At 41.3% G+C, this 19,944-nt stretch overlaps 1 protein-coding gene across 1 annotated transcript in view; it reads right to left on the bottom strand.

The window, feature by feature from the left end:
- The window catches only part of LOC148526546 (uncharacterized), a 63,001-nt gene that overhangs the window by 28,764 nt on the left and 14,293 nt on the right, over positions 1–19,944 (bottom strand). Inside the window, exon 3 of the mRNA XM_088470170.1 lies at positions 12,897–13,166. Within this exon, the coding sequence (XP_088326296.1) occupies positions 12,897–13,166 (270 nt within the window). The remainder of the gene's footprint in view (positions 1–12,896; positions 13,167–19,944) is intronic.

The raw sequence follows: 19,944 nt of genomic DNA, 5'->3' as shown, positions 1-19,944 counted from the left end.
AGTATGGGCAAAAAGATTTCTATTAAGGTTTTTAAGGTATTAGAAAATGCTCTTAGAATTATTTTTAACCTAAGTTATTTAGTATTACCTCAGGATGTGTTTTAAGTGTGTGATATACCCATACTGGATAGTATTAGGATTATTGGGAGGGTCTTACTTCCCTATTCAAGACCTGTTTATGGACATTTGCACCATCACCTTGATAAAGACTGAATCGGTCGAAACACATTGGTTGGATGGTGCAGTTTGGTTGACTCTACTGTCTAGAAAGGATATATACTCCACTGAGAGGTTGAGGAATCCGGAACTTTAACTTTTTTTTAAGGTGGAGTAATCGATTTTATTGTGCTGGACTTTCAGAGACATTCTACAAGCTGCTGTATTTTATTTTATCTATTGAATATGTTTAATAAATCATCATTTGTGATCAACATATGATTTGCGTAGTGGAAGGTGGAATTATACTGCCGCTGAAAAAGTTACCTTTATATGTCTACAAAAGATTACCCACAAGTAAGCATACATGTAAGCATCCATAAATTGAATCGTGTGTACACGTGGTGTGTAGGAGTAATGTTGATATACAGGAAGATTCTTTTCACCTAAAGAAACCTTTATTGGTTTCCATCCCATATTTCTCAAGTAAGCACACATGTGAGCGTTATTTGATTCATCTATACCCTATCTCATTTATTTAAACATAAAGTGTTGGGTAGAATGCAATCTTAGCATCTCATATTTATACTGATACATAGTATTGTTGTATGTTTCTTATATTTATGTTCCACATCGAGAGACAACTTTGAGGGATTTCAAGAACCTGTTATACATCCCCCTACTATATCTTGATCGAATTTGAATATCTGGACTATTCCATAAGAGGTACGTGGAATTTTACATTTGTATATTTTTGCATTATTTGTTTCTGGGTAGATAACACCTTGGGGTAAATTTACTAAAGGTCGATTTTTACATTTTGAGTGATTTGAGGTGCGATTTGCATTTGGGTATTTACTAAAGGCCAAATCGAATGTAAAATTTCAAATTGAATTTTAGTCAAATCGACCTCAAATCGAACATCAGGAAAACATTGGTGCTTTTACATAGCCCAACATACAAAACCCTTATTTACTATCATTCGATTTGAAATCGACCTCAAAATCGTACTTCAAATCAAACTTCAAATCCCCAAATGAAAAGACCTGCTTCATGCTTTCGATTTGAGCATGAGCAGGTCGGATTGACACAGATACATGCAGACATCAGTGAGATGCCTTCATGTATCTGACTGTAAAAAAGCAAATAAAGAGTTAAATGTAAAAAAAATTAATGTGAGGTCCACCCCCAAAACACAACCAGCCCCAGACTTTTCAAACCCAGTCCTGGTTGACTAAGTACAGGGAAAAATTTGCGTAGGGTCTCCCTGTAATTCACAAAACCAGCCCTGGACAATTTCTAGCGGGGGACTGATGCCACAGCCAGGGGAGCCCTATCACCAGGCCCCCCAGACGCAGCATCAGCCCTGACCGCTAGTCAGCCAAGGGCAGGGATCCCTTGGGAGTTGGGGACCCCTCCAATAAAGGGGGCCCCCTCTCCAGGGTACCCCTAGCCCAGGCTGATAGCCTGGGGCTATCCCCGCCAACTTTGGGCGGTGGGTGGCGGGTTGATTGATTTAATGTAGTGTAAAAAAGAATATCTTTAACATTGTCTTTACAGTAGAACTGCAGGTCCCAGCAAGCCTCCCCCGCATGCTGATACTTGGAGAACCACAAGTACCAGCATGCAGGGCATTAAGAGCCCACTGGGACCTGTAGTTCACCTGTAAAGAAATGTTGAAATGTTCTTTCAACATTTCTTTACAGGTGAACTGCAGGTCCCAGTGGGCCCTTAATGCCCCGCATGCTGGTACTTGTGGTTCTCCAAGTACCAGCATGCGGAGAGGCTTGCTGGGACCTGCAGTTCTACTGTAAAGACAATGTTAAACATATCCTTTTTTTACACTACATTAGCACAATCAACCCACTGCCCATGGGTGGCGGGGATAGCCCCGGGCTATCAATCTAGGCTAGGGGTGCCCCGTTTTGGTGGGGTCCCCAACTCCCCAGGGATTCCTGGCCTGGGCTGACTAGCGGTCAGGGCGGATGCTGCGGCTGGGGGGCCCGGTGATAGCATGAAGCAGTTCTATGCAGTCGGGGCTTTGCAGTTCGGTTTGAAGTGGGATTTACCGTTCGATTTGTACCTGAACATGTCAAATCGAACAGCAAATCACTGTTCAAAACCGAATCAAATCGAATTTGTTTTGCAAAACAAATCGACCATTAGTAAATCCGGTAAAAAAACGGGGTAGTCACAATGTGATTTGAGTCGGTTTGAGGTGAGCTAAATCACACTTCAAATCGACCATCAAATCGACCTTTAGTAAATTTACCCCCTGGTGTTTTTCCTTGGTTGCTCCAATTTCCAACACACCAAAAACTACTGGTTATGCTTGAATTGTGCGTGAGGGACCAATGTTACTCAATGTTACCAATGTATATGCAGGATTACGAGCAAAAGTCGGCATCTCTATGCAGGCTGAGCAGTTGCAAACAGCATATTTTTGGAGCAGAACTGTGTGCTGCGATTACAATAGCGATCTGTAAAGAATCAGGCACTCTGTACGAGCTGCCTAATATGCGTTACTGTATCAGAGTCCATAAGTTGTGGCAAGCAGCATAGTAGTTACATACAGTAGGTTATATAAATTGCACAACTATCTAACAATAGAGACAGTGGGGCCTATTCATCATAACTTAAAATTCTCTGGAGGTAATTAGGTTTAGAACTCGCATGGAGTTCTACCTAATTACCAGAGGAATTCCTCTCCATTACTATCTATTCTGAAAAGCTGTCATTTTTGCGATGACAGCTGTTCGGGAAATAGATAGTTTTCCCTCTCTACACTATCTTACCGCAGCTGGAATCTGTGCTGCGCATGCGCTGTTACATTCGTAAAACCTACGCATGCGCAGCACTACCTACAGCTGCGGTCATTTTGAGTGTCCCCCCCAACCCCTTCTCCCCCTTCCGAAAACCTCCCCCTGTCCCGCACTTACCTGGCCGCTGCAGCTGCCTCTGGATCCAGTGGCTGTTCTGACACGTGTTCTCCCGGCACAACACTATACAGTTTAGAGAAAGAAAAAATTATTTTCTTCTAAACTTTATTGTGTTCTGCTGGGAGAACACAGTGTCTGAGCAGCCACCGGAGCCAGAGGACAGACCAGAGCGCCGGAGGACCTCACCAGCTGGAAGCAGGTAAGTCTCACCTGCTATTCGCCACCTCACAGTCGCGGATAGTAACTCCATCAAATTCCGAAAATACATAATTTTCGGAATTGATGATTACCATAATTTCCATATCCCCATACTAATGTATGAATACTAAAATAATGGTAATTAAGGAAAATGTCCTTAAAAACATTATTTTAGTGTTGATGAATAGGCCCCAGTGTCTAGGAAGGCTGTAATGCAATAGGTGTCCATGAAATGTTTGCTTTGAGGGAAAATAGAAACTGAAAGTGTTTAACAAGAAGAGGAACATAAACATTGTATGCTTTGATCTAAAAGCTTTCTTATCCCCAAAATATTTTTGGACAAAGGATATGATTTATTCTAAATATTTGCTGATCCTCCACAGGAATTGCTTTGGGAAAATGGATGCAACAAGCTAAATAATTCAGTATAAGAGGTTATAACAATGATTCATAATAAAAATGGTATATTTGACATCAAGAGGGTCATTTGAGATTAACAGGTCTAGTGTTACCACTAGGTGAACCTAGTGTGCCAGGGTTGCATTGGGTGCCAGAGTGTATAGAACATTAAAAAGGTGTCAATGTCATTTATGCAGTGTACTGTACAGCGGGTCTCATTCAGATCCGCTCGCAAGCGGGTCGATGTTTCCCAAATGCGCATGCGCACGACGGAGGCGCCTCCGTCGTGAGTATGCGCGAGACCCGAATAGCGACGGGGTAGCCATCGTTATGGGTCTCGCACCAAAGGGGGCGTGCTGTCGATGGTGATTGACAGCACGCCTCCTTTGGTGGGCGTGCCGGGGGCGTGGCTGCCCAGACGGAGGCGTTCCCATGGGAACGCCTACCATCTGGGTCCGGCCCCACTGACATCACTAGTGATGTCAGTGGGAGTGATTTGGGCTCTGATAGAGCCAAAATCACTCCAGGGCTTGCGGAAGACGAGACCCTACCGCAAGGGTCTCGTCGCAAGCCCGATGGTCGCGATGGTCTTGACCATCGCAACCATCATCATGGACGCTCGCATAAGCTGTGGGTGGTAACCCACAGCTATGCGAGCGTCCACGAGGCCGCCTTGCAAAAAAAAAAACACGCCCTGATTCAGAGCGGGCACTCGTTCAGAGCGTCCGGCTCTGAATCAGACCCAGTGTTCATTGTCTGGTTGCTGACATGGAGAGGCAGCAGCTGACAGCTTCTTATGTGTAAAGCTGATAATTGTTGCTCCTCCATATTAGGAAGTGCCTGATGGTGTGGTACTGGACTATGATGTCACAGCCCAGCACAACATACCCAATAATAGAAGGTGCTGCCCTGCCGCTGCTCCACACTAGGTAAAGGCCATAGATTGGGCTGCGCCTTAGGCGTGCACGCCTGGGTCACCCAGAACTCATGCATCTGTTCTGGAAATGAAAGGAGACTTTATTGATTTATTCAGTGACTTTTTAAGGAACAATAAAACCTGTAGCAAGTAATGGAGCATACACACGGTCAGATTTGTCAGACTTGTCAGATTTGTCAGATGAACGATTGAACGATTTGAACGATTTTACCAAAGTTTTGAACGATTTGAACGATTTTTGACTGCATTAAAATGAATGGAATCGTCCAAGTCTGACTGCAAACACATCAGATGCCAGATATCATTATCTGACAAACGGGAACGCGCATCGTTGATCGTCCATCGTTCAGGCATGTCAGATATGTCAGATTTTCCTTCAGATATGAACGACTGAACGATTTTTAAATCGTTATCGTTCATATCTGAAGGAAAAATCTGACCGTGTGTATGCACCATTACTTTCAGTTTGACTTTGAGATTCTTTGTTCATGGTTTTAAATGAGGAACAGACCTTTGTTGTTTATCTGCCACTTCCTGTTTATAATATGTAGCTTTACAAGTACAAGCTAAATGGACCAGACAGACTAATTATGATGTATTCAGCAGCTGGCACACAAGTAGATTAAGGAGATGGATCTAATGCTGGGTACACACTAGATCGGCCGATCCTGCTGACCTATCTGACGATTGGTAAGTGTATACACACTTACCAATGATCTGCCCGATGTGCCAGGCTTGACAGTTCAATTGGGTGGGCATTTAAATTGACCACCCAGTTGAGCTGTCAATCACCACTGGGTCACCGCAGCATGAGTACGGGCGATCGGCGTGTCGCCCGTACATACCAGCAGCTGACAGATTTTTCTTTCAGATATATCAGTCATCTACTGTGCTGCACACCAGATCAGATTTGTCTATGAACGATGTTGTTCACAGACATATCCGCTGTACAGATCCGGCGATGCACTATAAATATATCGCCCATTCAATGGAACGGGCAATATATCTGTCAGTGTGTACCCACCATAATAGTTGTGGATGAGTAACATATACAGTTATGAAATAAGTTTTGCTATGAATGTGGGTATTGTGGGCAAACTCAGCATACTTATTAATGAATGTATATTGCCTTGATTATTAACATGGTTGAATCTTTCATTCTGGCCACTTGATAGTGGTATTTAGGAGTCTAGCTGAATATTTCTTTCACTTAATTTCCTACAAAAAGTCAGAGAGCTCTCCAGACATTGGTCACAATTTTACCAGACAATTTCCAGTGGGAACCCATATAAAATCAAAACAATTTTGATTACGATGTCAGCAAGGTGGGAACCACAAAGAAATTGGGGGTTTTGGGAAATGCTCTTTCAAATATCCTTTACATATGAAATCTATCAAAATGTGGGTCTACAACTTCTTTTTTTAACTGAAAGAGGTTGTAGAAGGCCTGAAAAAGCCTGGTGAGAGACCTTGCAGCAATGTAATCAATTATATCTTTCCAAACACTTCAGCACCAATAAATTTCCTTAATAATTGAATATTTTATGATCATGTACTTTATTGTCTGTAAAGACATATATGACTAGGAATGTCATTTATGTAGTTTTAATCCAGCGTTAGTAAGAAAGAGTGGGGGCTAATTGTAGTAAGTAATTGTAGTAAGATATTGCAGTTGTTAATATTTATACTAGGTAAATAAGCTACTGTATGCTGTGAGAACTGGTTAGAAATGGCTTTACATGAGGGTATATACTGTAGATTAAACTATTACCCTTATTCATTGGGACTCAGCTAAAGCTGAGTACACACTATATGATGCAGTAATGATACATTACACGTGTCATGCTCACTGCACGATCCAAGATTGGACAATGCAATGAGCTACCATCTTGAACAATATGTATGATATCTGCGTCGGAATGAAAAAAAGCATCACCTCTAACAATAACGTGGAAATTTACTGCTGAAAAATGTAAAATTGCCATGGTCTTTCTTTGAGAGTGGTGGTCTAGCTACTGCTTTTTCATGCCCTAGAATGGCTATTGCAGAAGCCAGGGCCAAACACAGTCAGGCATCTTCTGTAACCTCACATGCAACACCTTCTCGTTCTCAGTCTAGAGATGTCACTTTTAAAACAGTAAAATCGGTGCACAAAAAAAAGCCACTGAGACTGAAGAACAAACTTTGTGTTCACAAACTTTACAAATCCCTGAGGACAACCTAAGGGTGTTCACAAGTGCTATGTGTGAGTCTGACAATTCTGACACTGCAATCCTAGAGAAGCCTCCTTCCAGCATTTCTGCACCTTCTGCAAATGTGGGATGAGTGTCAGTAAAGGTAAGGATGGTGACACAGAAAGTGAGGATGCTACTGTAGAAGTGCAACATGATTGGGGGGATATTTGTGTATCTGATGCTAATGAGAATGTTGATGATGAAAGTGTTGGACAAGAAGAAGTTCATAAAATTCAGGAGGAGGATATTGTTTGTGTCAATACTTTTACTCAAATCCTGACAACATACAGTATGTCAAGCCATCTGTACCATTTGTGAAGCCAAAGTAAGTAGAGGTAGGGACATTAGCCACCTAGGAACCTCCTCCCTGTTACGTCATTTGCAGCAAGTTCATGCAAATTATTTGGGAAATTCTCAAAAATCCTGTAAAAAATAATAACAAGCACCACAGCATCAGCTAGCAGCAGCAGGGATAGATCCCAGAACATACAATCTCCACTGCCAACATCTTCATCATCAATCTCCTTATTATTAGTCTGAGATAGTCTTCCTTCATTAAATTTGCAAAGACTGACTCCCATATCAAGGATTCCCAAGAAGAATCCTTGCACACTGTTGCTGCTGGTAGTGAATCTTCAACACAGAAGAGGACCAAGAAGACTAGTAGTTTCCAACAACACTGACTATGAAACAATCATTTGCAAGAAGAAACAAGTATGAAAGTTAACATCCAGCTGCACAGTCATGGCAACTATGCTAGCATTAGATCTACATCCAATATCTACCACCAATGCATCTAGCTTTAGACCGTTAGTTGAGGTCATGTGCCCCCGCTACCAAATTCCATCTCAATTCCATTTTACCAAATCAGCAATTTCTCACCTCTACCAGGACGTTAAAAAATACCCTTATTCTTGGCCTAAAAAATGCTATCATCCTGAGTATCCATCTAACTACAGATTTGTTTACAAGCGGTACTGTCAAATGAAAGATTACATGACTGTGACAGCCCACTGGGTGGGTGTATCATCTTTGGCAGGAGCAGCAGTATCTAACACAAGCTCTTCCACAGGCAGGCTACTCTTTGTATCACTGGCCTCACTAAGAGGCACACCAGTATCAACCTGTTGAAAAAACTCAGGGATGTCATATCATAATGGCTGACCCCCCTAAGACTCTTCCAAGAATATGTAATTTCAGGTTTGTTTGGGGTAAATGTTTTGTTCTTGTAACACTCTTAAAACTGGGTAGCTGCTTTCACACACCTGATAATCTGTAACACTCCACCGCTAATTTTCACCAGTATTATGCCCTTGGTTTCTTTTGGCTGGGCTGGTTTTGGGGGGCCCTGAATTTGAACATGTACCATGTTTTGCCCACACAATAAACTTGGTTCAGAATTTAAGAAAAATTAAATGCAGGAGATGTTGTCTGTGACCAGCAACATTTATGGGAATTTTCAGCATTTAGCCACCACATGTAAAAGATTGCAGCAGCTGCAAGAACAGTTCAATTTGCCATACCACCAACTGAAGCAGGAAAGTAGCAACCAGGTGGAATTACACCCACTATTTGCTTCAGCAACTCAAGGAACAACAAAAAGCCATTCAAACCTACACCACAAGCCATGACATAGGGTGAAGAGGAGAATGTACCCAAATCCATCACAGTGGAGAATACTCTCCATTTTATGCAAAATACTGAAACCATTTGAAATAGTAACCAATGAAAAGAATTCAGAAACTGCCAGCCTAAGTCAGGTAATTCAGTTAGTTAAACTTCAAGAAAAGCAGCTAGAGAAACTGAAGAAGGAGATGAAACTAAGTGATACCACTAAGTATGTCAGACTTGGAGATCAAATTCTTTATTCCATTTACCAGGTATAAATGGTTTGCAACATCTTGCAATTTGATCACTACATTTTGACAACCTTTTTTGAGCCTAGGTTTAAATCATATGTAATGTCTTTTTCCTGACTGACCCAAATCTTAAGAGATGCAAAGATCTTCTTCCCAGAAAGTTGACAGTTCAAGTGGCACATGGCACCAAAACATCTCCTTCATCAGTTTCTCCTGTAACTGCTGCTGCCAGGAAAAAAACTAACCTTTCACAAGAGACCCACTAGTGATGAGGAGTCAATTCAGAGCATGAAAGTGAATCAACATTATGACATCTGGTCAGGATTAAAAGAAGTAACCAAAATTATTGAAGCCTCTACCATGACTCAACCTGATGCAATATGCATCAATAGAATGGTGGAGAATAATTTTAATGACAATGTAAATATTAATCCCTTCAAGTACCTTTAAATATTGGGAAAGAAAAGGGGAAATTGGAATTTGTACAAACTAGCTTTGCTTTACTTAAGCTGCCCACCCTCCAGTGTGTACTTGTAAAGAGTATTTAGCACAGCCGGAAACATTGCAAATGATCGATGTAGAAGGCTTCTTCACTAAAAATATGGAAAAACTGATGTTCATAAAAATGGACTACAAATTCTATGAGGAAGACCTTTGCCATCAATTACAACAACAAAGAACAGAGACTTCAATAACGTTGGTTTCCAGTAAGGATGAGCTAATATTGTGTGATGATGATAACAACAATGATGAGGGTGAGGATGATAATAACATCTTCCAACTGTAGACATGATTAAAACACTGTTACCCACCTTAGCCTGTTGACAGTCCCTGTTGCTGATGTGCTTGGTTTGTTAAATGTCCTTGTTATTATACAAAATAAGGGTGTGTGGGAGGAGTTGGGTATGAAATCCCAGCTGTCGGGATGCCACTGGTCAGAAACTCCAAGACAGTACACTTTGGGGCTAGATGAGATAGTTGTGCCATCAATAGATAATGAAATTGTGGGAAGTGAGGTAATGGGAGAGGGTGGGAAGATGATCAGCTCAGTCTTAGACATGTTAAGTTTAAGAAAGTGTTGGGACATCCAGGAAGAGATAGCAGAGAGACAGTTGGAGATACGGGTGAGGAGAGAGGGGGAGAGTTCAGGGGTGGAATGGTAGATTTGAGTATCATCAGCACAGACATGATATTGGAGGTCAAAAGAGTTGATAAGCTCACCTAAAGAGGACATATATAGGGAGAATAACAGAGGTCCAAGAACAGAACCTTGGGGAACACCTACTGTTAGTGAAAGTGGGGGGGAAGAGGAGTCATGAGAGGAGACAGAGAAGGAACAATCAGAGAGGTAGGATGACAGCCAGGAGGGCAGTGCCACCTAGACCAAGAAAGTGAAGGATTTGCAGGAGGAGAGGGTGGTCTACAGTGTCAAATGCAGCAGAAAGGTCAAGGAGAATGAGCAGAGAGTAGTGGCCCTTGGATTTGACAGCAAGGAGGTCATTGCATACTTTCATGAGGGCAGTTTCAGTGGAGTGGAGAGAACAGAAGCCAGATTGAAATGAGTCAAGGAGGGAGTGGGAAGAAAGAAAGGTGGTAAGGCAGTTGTAAACAATACACTCAAGGAGTTTGGAAGCAAAAGGGAGGAGAGAGTTGGGTCGGTAGTTGGAGAGTATTTTAGGATCAAGGGTAGGTTTTTTAAGAATGGGGAAGACAAGAGCATGTTTCAATGAGAAAGGGACAGTGCCAGATGATAGGGAGAAATTGAGGAGGTGGGCAACATGGGAATAGGGAGAATGAGACAGGTAACAGAGGAGATGGGAAGGGATAGGGTCAAGGGGGGGCCATGACTTTCTCTCCAGAAACAGGGGAGAAGGATGTCAGAGTTGGTGAGACAGATAGGGAGGGGTGGTCAGGGAAAGGAGGGGCAGGAGTGCTGAGGGTCTGATGGGATATGATGCCCTCACATATGGAGTAAATTTTAGGTGTAAAGTAGGTGACAAAGTCAAGGGCAGAGAGCAAGGAGGGGATGCGAAAAAGGGAAGGGCAGAGGAGGGAGTTGAAAGTGGAAAAGAGGCTCTGGGGGTTTGAGGATTGGGAGGAGATGAAGTTCTTCATTGTTTGGAGAGGGACAGGGTACCAATGTAGGATGAGAGAATAAATTTGAAATGGAGGAAGTCTGCCTTAGAGCGCAATTTCCTCCACTGAAGCTCGGCAATTCGTGAACACTTTTGCAGGTATCTGGTGTGTTTGAATGCCAAGGTTGTGATGTGGTTCTGCGAGGGTGAGTAGTCATTGCCGGAGCAACAGAGTCAAGAGCAGAAGTAAGGGAGGCATTGTACAGAGAAGTGGCTTGTTCAGGACAGGAGAGAGAGAGGATAGCTGAGAGAAATGAGTCAAGCAGGGAAGAAAAAGAAACGGTGTAGATAGTCTCAATGTTATGCTTAGTAATGGTAGCCTTAGGAGGTAGAGAAGGGGAAAGAGAGAGGGATAAGTTAAAAGAGAGAAGGTGATGGTCAGAGAGGGGGAATTGGGAATTGGAGTAATCAGAAATATCACAACGGTAAGTAATGACCAGGCCAAGTGAATGCCCACTCACATGGGAGGGTGAAGAGGTCCATTGGGAGAGACCAAATGAAGAGGTGAGGGTAAGGAGTTTAGAGGCAGAGGATTCTGTGGGAATGTCTATTGGAATATTAAAATCACCTAGGATAATGGGGGTAAGATCTGAGGAGAGAAAGTGAGGGAGCCAGGAAGCGAAGTTGACAAAGAATTTAGAGGGAGGACCAGGGGGATGGTAAATGACAGCTACTCTGAGGTGTACTGGTTGGAAGAGGTGTATAGATGTGTAGAGGTGTATAGCATGAACCTCAAATGTGGGGAATGTAAGGGATGGTTCAGAGGGTATTAGCTGGTAGGAATAACTGGTGATGTAGCTATGGACCAGATGTTTTTTCAGGTCTGGGGCCTTCCTCTATATGATTTTGGGGTTGTTATGTACGATGTCATTGAGGTTCTTATACTCTAAAAGGATGCGCCAATGCTTTCTATTATTTTTGTTGTACTGTGTGATGAATGCTGTTTTGAATTTCTTTTTATCATCTTTATTTATTTCTTTGTATTCTGGCAGTGTGTTCCTGTGCTCACTCTCTACCTGTTGAAATTCCTTGTGTATCTGGTCTTCTGGATATACCTTCTCTATAAATTGTTCTTTAAGTCTGGTTCCGTGTGTGTGGTAATCTTTCAAATACTGCAGTTTCTCCTGACTCTCTTAAATTGTCCTAGGGGGTATTTTTGAGTCAGTTTTCATGGTGCCTGCTACTTGATAGTATAAAACTATTAATGTCCACCTGTTTATGGTACATCTTCGATGAAGATGGTTTTGTCCAAAGAATTGATCTGTGTCTTGCTATGTTCTATTGTGAATATAACATTATTTTGATTATTGTCCCATGGGAAGGCACCTATCCAGATAAAACCCATCATCCAGTCTAAAGCTCATGAACCTGAAAGAATCAGAATGCAAAGGCAATATTCGAAAAGTGGATTCAACATCCACCTTAGCCATAAGGGACCCAACTCTAAAGGAACATACCATCGCAAGAGCAAAATCAGAAGACTGATAGCTCACGCATCAGACCTCCACAGGAATTGCGTCATTGACCAATTCCCCAGATAGGTAAGAGAGATACTGTATCATATGTTAAACACCGGATGTCTTTTTCGGGAACAACACCAACTGTGAAAATAACATGATCAGGTAAGGGAGGAGCATCGAAAGGTCTGACCATGTGCCTCAGAAAACTCAGCATCCTCCCATAAAGAATACCAATCCAGCCACTTAAACATGGTATGCGGATAAATGGTAGTTGCCGCCTTACTTAGACACTCCAGCTCTATCAAATACATTTTCAGATATTAAATATGAAGGTAAGATACACTGAAGCTCTGTTAAAACCTATTGAATTTAGTCTACAGTATATTAGAGCTAGTGTAACCTCCTCTCACATCTTTCTTCAGTGACTGAAGGGATCATATACAAGTCACAATGCAGCCATTACAGTTACTGTGCCATTATTAGCTCTGTGTGTGAATCAAACAATCCAAACAGTGATCGTAATGCTGGTCTACTATTTATATATAAAGTAATAATAACAATAGTTCCATTGTTTCTTACCATGCACATGGATTGCTTTCTGGTTACTTCGTGGAGAGGTGGATTCTGAGTCCCTGTATTTGCAGGTGTAAATCGCCACATAAGAGGAATCAAGCCCCGGGATGTGAAGAGTTGAGCTGTTCTTTGAAGCACACATGGTACTGTCCTTAAAAAACATAATGTTGTGTTGTATTTCTTCATCAGGAACCTTGCATGTCAGTTTAACTGCTTCTCCTGTTACATACACATGGTAGTCAGGGTCTGCTGTGAGTACTGGGGTTAATTTTGCATCTGAAAGAAAAATTTTGGAATTACATTTACATTTGCTGAAGTCCCCAGTAAGGTTTTAGATGTTGCACGCCAGCTAACATGTTGTAGCTGTGAATGTACAGTATAAATGATTTCCTGATGGGCAAAATAACATATAGGGGACGTTACAATTAAAATATACTACTGTGCAGAGGCAGCCCTAGGCCAGAAAAGAAAAGGGGTCCCATAAAATAATGTCACAATAGAAAAAGTTATTTTGAGTATTAGCTCTTTGGAATAAAAATATCACAGAACAAAATGTCAGTGAATCATTTGTTATTCAGTAAAATTAAAGCATTTGTTAAGGGACTGTATACTTCGGAAAGACACTTTATTACATATATCTGTGTACTTCATATAACTATTCAAACTACACAATATGGAAGTTCTATTGTATAACACATTGAGAACAATATAAAAAACTTGGGGGTCTATTTACTAAGCAGTGTTAGGAGAAAGACTGAAAAGTGATGAGAAAGTGATAAGGTGCCAGCCAATCAGATCCCAACTGTCATCTCACAAGCTGTGTTTGAAAAATGACAGTTGGGAGCTGATTGGCTGGCACCTTATCACTTTCTTATCACTTTTCACTCTGTCTCCTAACACTGCTTAGTAAATAGACCCCTTAACATCAAAGGACAAACTTTAAAACTTTTTTTTCACTGAATGCTTACAGATGGCTGCCCATAATCCTGAAGGGTTAAACCCTGAAGATGGGTTTTGCATCATGGCATATTGTCTAGACCAATAAACTGAGTTGTAGGGGTGGTTTAAGGGATGGGTGTTTTATTTGCTAGCCTTGCAGTGACTTAGGCATCTTTGTTCCTGATCTTTCCACCCTCCCTGCCATTTAAGGTACTGTGTTTTGTTTCTGGTGGGAAAGAGGGGCAGATCAGTAGCATACTAGTGCAATAGTTGAGTGTTAATCACTACAGAATGAGCTTGGCTGATACCACAATGCCAGAGGTCAATGACATGACCATTCTATCTGGGACACAGTAGACATAATATGAAGAAGTGGAAGCCCTGCTGGAACAGGCACCTTGGGCAGGCTGCTGCCTTCTTTAACCCACTATGGCCCTAAAACATGTTTGGTTCTCATTTGGCTCAGATTCAGGCCCAATGCGTATGATAGTTTCATTCCCTTCCATTGGCTCTGGTTCTGGGTGCCCTTTCATTGACGCTATAGTTTGCTGTTGCTATCAACAAATGACAATTTTTATGCCATATTCTGTTATCTTGCCTACTTATTTATAGCAATAAAGTTTATGTTGAAATAAATGAGTTTACAAGGTATAACAGAAGCCACAAGCTATCATCAGTTTACAGATGTGTCCTCATACACTCATCATTTCTTATCCATAGAGTGTGGAATAGGACAAGAAGTGTGGCTTCACTGTGACTACAAAAGACGAGCAAAAACAGAATATACAGTTCATATACATTACAGTAAATGAGCAGAAAGTGTAGATAACAAATACCAAGGCTGTGCTAATAAACATAGTAGGAATCATGATATGTTTTGTAAAAAAGAGTGTGCACTATAATCCTGCCATTGGATTGCAGCCACAACAGTTATATTATATTGTATACAGTAAATCGGTGTCTAAGACTTATTCAGTGAATCATCAAGAGCTCGCAGCATATACCAGGGGTCATGTACCCTTAAGTCACCCCTCTCTAAACAGGAACAGTTGCTATCTTGGAACGCATTTCAACATGCCCTTACTGTAATCTGGCTGGGACTACATGCACCCTCCAGCCCTCCATCCCCCCTGTCCTGGCCCCCTGGTGCAGACAGACGTAAATTCAAAATACTTTGTCAAAACATGCAAACTGCAAATTGACATACATGAGCCACCGCATTGATTGAAAGGTCTCTTGGAATGTTATTTCTAGGATTACATCTCCAATGTATTTATCTTATCAAGGTGTAATTTATTACTAACAGCATTTTTTTCATTTATCCTTTTTCCATTCTTGGAATTGCTCATTTTTCATTTGATAACTGTATTTCAATGAAACATGTGCAATGTAAAGTGTTGTCTAGTTACTTTATTTTCCATGTTGAAAATACATTTATAATAAATTAAATGTGAGTATATTTTCAGTAAAAACATTATTGTTGCCAAGACTACTAAAACTGCAGCATTCCTAGTTCCTGTATTATTGTCGGGCTGCACCTGCCAGCTCATTGCATATTACTCTATTCTGGTGCTTCCTGCTTTTCACTTCTACATATCTTATATTCTGTGTCCTCCACTTCTTACAGACTTCCTATACCAGGCGTACTGTACTAACATGACCCATGTCAGGAGGGACACTTTAATCCTGTTCTGGATTTCATATTTTTTAATTAATTAGTTCTTGCTGAGTTAATCAGTTGATAACAAGCATGCATTTTTTATTAACTAATTCAATAATGTAATTTTGACCAAATCAGTCAAAAAGTTAATAATAAAATCCAAAAAATGTTGATATGTCTGCTACAGACATTCCCCATTTGCACCAATGGGGAACTAGCTTCTTGATTTAGTCCCACACACCAGCAGAGGCCTTAATACATAGTTGAAAGAACAATCATTAAATGGTAGTACCAACAAATCAGCTTCAAACTGTCATTTTTTGAAACAGAGCCTGTAAAATGACAGAAGCTGAATGGTTGGCACTTTAGCTTTATCTACTTTTTCTCTCTCCACGATTTGATACATCTCTCCTACACCATGCTGGCAGATAATACTACAACAAACTTCCCAATGTGATTCCATCACAAAAAACACCAATCTGCCGTTAAGAGGGCTACACTGATATGACAAATTTTCATTATTCGTGCATGCAATTTGCACAACTTTGCAACAGCAATATAAGTGCAAAAGTACTCACATGTATAGGAAATAGCTGTAGGGTCTGACGCTTGAACATTTATATCTTGAACATTTGCCTGATTGCCAAAGTGACACATTTTCACTTATAGGATCAAATCATATATGTTTTTTATGGCCAGTGTACATAAAGCATTTACCGTGTGCCCCATCATTTATGGTGTTGAAGTGGCAGGATTTCTCCTAATCCCAAAATAAGGGGTAATATTTACTAAGACATCACTTCTCGGCAGATTTAAAGTGGCAATAATATTATGATGTTATTTGCACTTTATATTACTGCTGCTTTAAATGTCCAGTTCAAACCCGCTGAGAAGCAACTGTATACAGAAGGCCCTGCTTTGTAAGTCTACACCAATGTCCTTAAAGAAAGGTAGTGTAGTGCTTGGAATTCATAAATAGAGATTAGTAGATAATATCAATGACATTTAATCAATACTAAATAAAAATATAAATAATATAAATAAATAACAAAAATAACAATAACAGTGGAGCTTAGCATATACTAAGAAAGCACAAAAAAAAAATCCTAATGTCTAGTACTATATTAAACTATATAAGTGCACAAATAAGTAGGCAACCATCTGTCCATTAGCAATGAGTGATAACAGTAATACTTGCCAAGTTTCTTATAGGTAAAGTAGAAATTGAAACAGCCAGAGGGACTTCTGGGTGTTAAATCCGGAAGTCTTTCTGCCCGGCAGCATCGCAAAGGACAACTCTTATCAGGAGAGCTGTCCTTTGTGAAATTTTTGGCACATACCGTGGTAATGAACCACGGTATGTACCCGAAGTCAGGGGGGATGTACTGGATCGCTAATGCAATGCTTAGTACATCCTGCCCAATAACTGTACCTCTGTCGGCAGTTGCGGTTGCCTGTTTCCTTATATAGGGCCCCATTTATAAACGAATGAAAATACCAGTGGAAATTTCAATTTAGTATCACTGTGATACAAATGAAAATGCCACTAGTATTTATTAATAATTACCCCTCCAGCGAGGTCCCGCAAACTCCAGTGAAGTCCAGGTCCTCGGCGAGGTCCTCCATTGGGCTGCTGGCAGCCTAATGCTGCTAGCAACGGGGCTACAGTGTTATGCGCATGCGCGAAGGTCCGTCTGCGCATGTGCATGACAGGGGGACCCGGCAGCGCCTGGAAGGCTTCGCTGAAGCTGGGTCTCCATTGCCGGCAATGGGGACTGCATCGCTATCTGTGTGTGATGCAGTGAAAACAGCGGTAATCTTAGATTACCGCTGTTTATTAATGCAGAAAGGTGGCATAACTCCTTTAGCAAGCGCTAAAGGGGTTATGTTTCGTTAGTAAATGGAGCCCATAGAGATGCGTTTATGGACACAGGCATCCACAGCTCCAGACAGAGGCACAGTTACTGCATCTCATTCCACAGTTTGTCTACATTGTGGGAACCAGGGCCAGATTAACAATGGGGCAGAAGGAGCTACAGCTACAGGCCTCCTCATAAAAATAAGCCTAACATCATGGCAGCATGATGATGACCAGCTGCCTAGCTGACACACGGCCCGCCACAGATCATAAGTATTAAAACTGTATTTCTAGTTTTCGCATAAAGTTATGCCATTTTTCAATCTCTACGTATTTAAGGAGACATTGGGACTGATAGTGTAGGGTGTGTGCACACCCATGTGGCTCTGGCCATGCCCACACAGCACTGGTTCCCAGTATAGACCTTTGAATATTTTTGGCCCCAGGCTCATGTGGCCCTTAATATGGCCCTGGTGGTCACAGTTATACATGCAGAGATTTATGTCAGCAGGCAAACAATCCTGTCTATGAGTACGTCCTGTGCAGGAGCTGAGGACCCAGGTTACCAGAGTTACTGTATGCCCTTGTGTGGTACTCCAGATACTAGGAGTACCACTTATAGTAGTGTGCCCTTGTATAGGGCAGTTACAGGGAGCCCTGAGCAGGCTGTCAGATGGAGAGGGGCTGCGCAGCTTTACTTACGGGTGTCCAGTAACCGCTGATCGTGACCGGGACGCAGAGTAACGCTAATAAATGGTACGGTGATCTGAAATCTTTGGAGCAGTGACCTAGACTGCTGGTCTTTTGTTGCGGATGCCAAGAGGTGGAGGCAGATCGAGGTGGCTACAATCAGACAATGCCCTGCACACTACCCAGTGTACCCAAACCTACCCAGAGACCGAGGGTGGTTCCCAGTGAGCAACACTGCAGGAGATGGGTAAGCAGGAGGAGTATCTCCCTGATTCCTCCACCGAGACATACATACCCATTATAGTACTCTGAGGAAAAGTAATTACCCTATCAGACAGCACAGGAATAACACTATCTACATATAGATAATTACTGTACAATATAGCTGCTGCCAGTTACAGAGACTAGCCAGCTTATCTTTTATGGAGCTAACCAGCACATTGTGTTCAGGAGAGAAGTGGGGTTCTTCTTATGCCTTAGAAAAGGATATATTCACTAAGCAGCGGTAACCCCATAGTTGCAGGGAGGAAAGAGATCCACCACAGATACATTATATACTAATTGAACTTTGGAGTAACAGTTCAAGAGTCATTTGGTAGCTAATGTCACTATCTTACCTAAAGTATCCAGTTTTATTACTAAACGGACAAAAAGTTGCAGAACTTGTTATACAGAGGTAGCAAAGTTTAATAGAAGAGGAAGCTAATGTGTCTGAAACTTCAATTTAAAATATTATCCTGGGCAACGGAAAATAACTATAGAACAAGAATAATTTACTTAAAATCAGGATATAATTCCATAAAGTGCACCGCCTCTAAAGAATTAACTGGCCAGCAACGTGTGTAATGTTTTGACTTGAACCAGTATACTTAGGTAGATTATATGTTACAGAGAGCAGGATCTGGTCTGATGTGTTTGAATCGTATTGTATGCCCTGGTCTAACCATTTTTGGCTCCACAGCCCAGAGACGAGATTGTTCCAGAATAATAAAACTTCAGTTATTTTGTGTATTTTATGTGCCAAACTGTGATTGAATGTATTGATCTAATTCATATGTTTAGAAAAGTATACGCACATGTGTTCAAACCTTATCTTGTTATCAAGGTAATTGTTAATAAAAGAAACGTGTTAAAGTACCAATTGACTTGTTACATTGGGAGAAAAATGTGAGACTGCATATATCATCGAAAAGTAACTTTTAGCAACATTACCATTAGGTGTAGCTGAGAGGAGAATTGTCAAATTATCAGAAGCTTCGTAATACTCCACAGTTCCGGGGTATTACATTTGTATTAGTGAGCCTTATACACCCAGCACTAACACTACTTATAGCTCCAGGAATAGCCTGCATTAGTCATTTGTTTTATCCAGTTCTAGCTTCATTGGAATTACAACATTATATCATTAGCTGCCTCACTGAAATACTCTTTGTCACACTTGGATACATTGGACACTGTTTCAAATGTTACTCTACATATGAGAAACTTGGCGAGTATTACTGTTATCACTCATTGCTGATGGACGGACAGTAGTTTACTTATTTGTGCACATCAACAGAAAAAAACGTGAACTGTGTGGGGTCCTAAGGACCTAGTTTGATAACCATTGGTCTGTGTACCCATCTTTACTCTCTCCTGTTCACAGGTGGGAGGGGTCAAAGGTCATACCCACTGTCATTGTATGCCAAAGTGATGGCATAACTTCTATCAGCAGTCGATTATATTATATAGATTCACACACTAAAGGGGGGTATCCACTAGAGGATAAGTTGAACGATTGAACGATAATGATAAAATCATTCGATAATCGTTCGATAATCGTTTGAACATCGTTTGCAAATCGTGCAGTAATTGTTTCTAACGATGTACGATGCGCGCTCCCGCTGGTCGTTTGATCGTCTCCTCCA

Source organism: Taudactylus pleione, unplaced genomic scaffold (genome assembly GCF_031769625.1).
Source record: "Taudactylus pleione unplaced genomic scaffold, aTauple2 ptg000095l, whole genome shotgun sequence".
Classification (NCBI taxonomy): Eukaryota; Metazoa; Chordata; class Amphibia; order Anura; family Myobatrachidae; genus Taudactylus; species Taudactylus pleione.
This window is presented reverse-complemented; position numbering and strand designations above follow the sequence as displayed.